Source organism: Aplysia californica, unplaced genomic scaffold (genome assembly GCF_000002075.1).
Source record: "Aplysia californica isolate F4 #8 unplaced genomic scaffold, AplCal3.0 scaffold00961, whole genome shotgun sequence".
Classification (NCBI taxonomy): Eukaryota; Metazoa; Mollusca; class Gastropoda; order Aplysiida; family Aplysiidae; genus Aplysia; species Aplysia californica.
This window is the reverse complement of record NW_004798231.1, coordinates 215,188-218,233: the sequence shown is the minus strand read 5'-3', so window position 1 is coordinate 218,233 and position 3,046 is coordinate 215,188. Positions and strand designations below refer to the sequence as shown.

The 3,046-nt window shown below is 42.4% G+C and overlaps 1 protein-coding gene across 1 annotated transcript in view; it reads left to right on the top strand.

Annotated features, from left to right (window-relative positions):
- Nucleotides 1-2,626, top strand: part of LOC101863702 (kinesin-like protein KIF13A) — a gene marked incomplete at both ends in the record, with an annotated part of 14,465 nt that extends 11,839 nt beyond the window's left edge. The window contains 3 exon segments of the mRNA XM_013089483.1: nucleotides 297-422; nucleotides 974-1,144; nucleotides 2,475-2,626. Coding sequence (XP_012944937.1) covers nucleotides 297-422; nucleotides 974-1,144; nucleotides 2,475-2,626 — 449 coding nt within the window.
- Nucleotides 2,627-3,046: the final 420 nt, after the last annotated feature.

Genomic DNA, 3,046 nt, shown 5'->3' with positions numbered 1-3,046 from the left:
GGTTCTGGTCAATTTTCTGTTGGTGTACTCTCTCTTTGTTGCTTTTGATATCTCTCTCTCTCTCTTTCTCTTTCTATGTGTGTGTGTGTGTGTCTTTGTGTGGTTTGCTCCTTCTTTTCTATCGAACACTTATGGTCCTGATCTTTCCTCCTTCTTTTTTGTGATTCTTACTCTCTTGTAACACTTCGCTAATCTTCGGCACTCATATGACCTTATTGTGTTAAAGGGCTGTAATACTCTAATTAAAACTAAAATTCTTACTAAAACTAAAGAGATATGAATCTTTGTTATTCCAGGTGGCTGGCAAACTTCACATTGAGATCTCGAAGGTAGGCGGGGCCATACTTGACCGCTATGTGGACATGGCAGCCGACAACGATGAGGAGAACGCTGTACCCATGGGAGCCCCTTTGCTGATAAGGGTATGTCTCTGTGTATGTGGGTGTGTGTGTGTACATGTGTGGGTGTGTGTGTGTACATGTGTACATGTGTGGGGGGTTGGTGTGTGTGTAGGTACGTGTGTGTGTGTGTGTGTGAGGATGTGTTTATGTGTGGGTGTGTTTGTGTGTGTGTACGTGTGTGGGTGTGTGTGCATGTGTGTGTACTTGTGTTTGTGTGTGTGTGTGCATGTGTGTGTACGTGTGTGGGTGTGTGTGAACATGTGTAGGTGTTGGTGTGTTTGTGTGTGTATGTTCCTGTGTGGGTTTGTGTTTGTGTGTGTGTATGTGTGTGTTCAGTTAGTGTAATCATGGTTGGCCAACTCATTTATCCACGTGGACATCTTGGACATTGTCACTATAATGTAGAAAAGATGCAAAGATGTGTGTGGGTGTGTGGGGGGGAAGTTGGAAGTTGTTGTTTGCACAGATGATGTCTTGGACAATAATGGGCCAATAAAGCAGGTTCGACTGTGTATTTCCCTTTATTCCAACCAAATTTAAACCAAAAAAAACTTTTGTTTCTTTTCCTCAAGGTGTGTATCAAGGAGGCCCGCGGTCTGCCCCTGGCCCTGTCCAACTTCGTGTTCTGCCAGTACTCCTTCTGGGGAGAGTCGGAGCAGTGTGCGGTAGCTCCGCAGATCCACCCGGATACCGTCGTCCACCCGGACAGCCACACCGTCAACTTTGTCTTCAGCCATGAGAAGGTGAGAGGAAAGGCCAAGCAGCGTGGTGAAATCAGGCGCTCGTCAATATAATGAAATTGAAGAAACTGACGTTTTCCGCAGGTTTTGGGAATTTTTATTGAATTTTTATTTTTTTGCTCAACATTTTTCATATCCTTTTAAGAACACATTCCTGTGTGGATAGCTCTGAAATACATTGATTAAAGGCTCAAAAAGTGTAAATTTTCTGTTTTCACAGACTCTCAAGCTAAGGAAAAAACTTAACTTTGGTGGCCATTTTCCACTAATTTTACCTCTGAAACCAGGCGACCCTTACCTCCTTCAATCGCAAATATCTCGACTTGTATTCACGATGATAACTGGATATTTTTTTCATCAAAAGCAATACAAATGAACAACCTTTAAGATGATACCAAATAACTTTACATGACCAAATACTGACGAGTGCCTGATTCCACCGCGTCGTGACACAGATAGTCATCTGGTTGTTTGTGACGGGTGTATTGTCTGAGAAGTCTGACAGATGTTTGATTAACAACAGTCTGCTATGAAAAAATCACGAAGAGTCATTTGTAACACTTGTGGTTTTACAAAAATTTGCCAATTGTTTGTTTAAGTTTTTTAAAATTCAGGAAATGTCATTTAAACTTTTTGTAACACCTGAGGAATTAAAGAAGTCTGCCAATTCAGAGCAATAAAAAAAAACAAAAATTCCAAAAAGTTCTTTGCGACATTTATTGTAGCATGAGAGAGGTCTGTCAATCTTTTATATTCATTTCAGGTTAGCTAGGCAGGGAGCAATAAAAAAAAAATTTTAATTCCAAAAAGTTGTTTGCGACATTTATAGTCATGTAGCATGAGAGAGGTCTGTCAATTGGTTATATTCATTTCAGGTTAGCTAGGCAGGGAGTGCACCGTTTGACTCAATTTGAGCCAAATAAAGGGCAGGTTAACTTTTGCAAGACAGTGCTTTGCCCTTGATTTGTGTGTAAAGGCACGGCCCACAGTGCGCATGCTTTGCAGGGATGTTTTTATAGGGAGCGAAGAGCAGGGGCCATGACAGTGTGCTGTCTAAGAATATGTCTATGAATATATATCCTTTCCTGTGGGTTTTTGGGGGGTTTTTTTTAGTTTTTGTATTGCTTGTTTTAACTGTCCCATCCCAGAGGGACAATAAATTCTGTGATCTGACTTGGTAAATAATGTTTAAGTGTGTGCATTTGTGTTTATGCGTGTGTGTGTGTGTGTATGTTTATGTGCGTGTGTGTGTGCGTGTTTGCATGTGCGCTACACTTCCAGTATGAGATAATATTTATCCATCCCTGCACTGATTTTTCTTTCCCCGTCCCAGGTGTTCCGTGTCCCCATCACAGAAGAGTTCATCGAGCACTGCTCGGAGGGGGCGCTGTCCATCGAGGTGTGGGGCCACCGCAGCCAGGGCTTTGGCAAGGACGTGGTCATGAGCGACGCCGCACAGGCTAAGTCACGCTCCGTGGCAGACAGGTCAGAGAAGGGTTTTTTGGGGGGGTTTTTTGTTTTGTTTTTTTTGGTTGTTTTTTTTGTTAGTTTTTTGGGGAGGGGGGTTTGTTTGTTGTTTTTTGGGGGGAGGGGGCATTTTTTGTTTTTAGAATAATTCTTTAAATCAACAGATTCTTAGCACACAGAAGACCTGAGTTTGAAGCCTGTGTAGGGAGAATTTTTATGGAGTATCCCACACCATATGGCAACATTCTATATTGCACTGTACCGTACAATGCCATATCATGCCACACCATACTATACTGCACTATATCTTACTATACTATAACAGGCCATACCATGATGTGAGTTCTGACATTAAGCAGAGTTGAACCTGCTCTAACCTCTAACAGCCCCTTGTCTAAGACGACCTTCTGTACAACTGACCACCACTCCCTTCCCCCC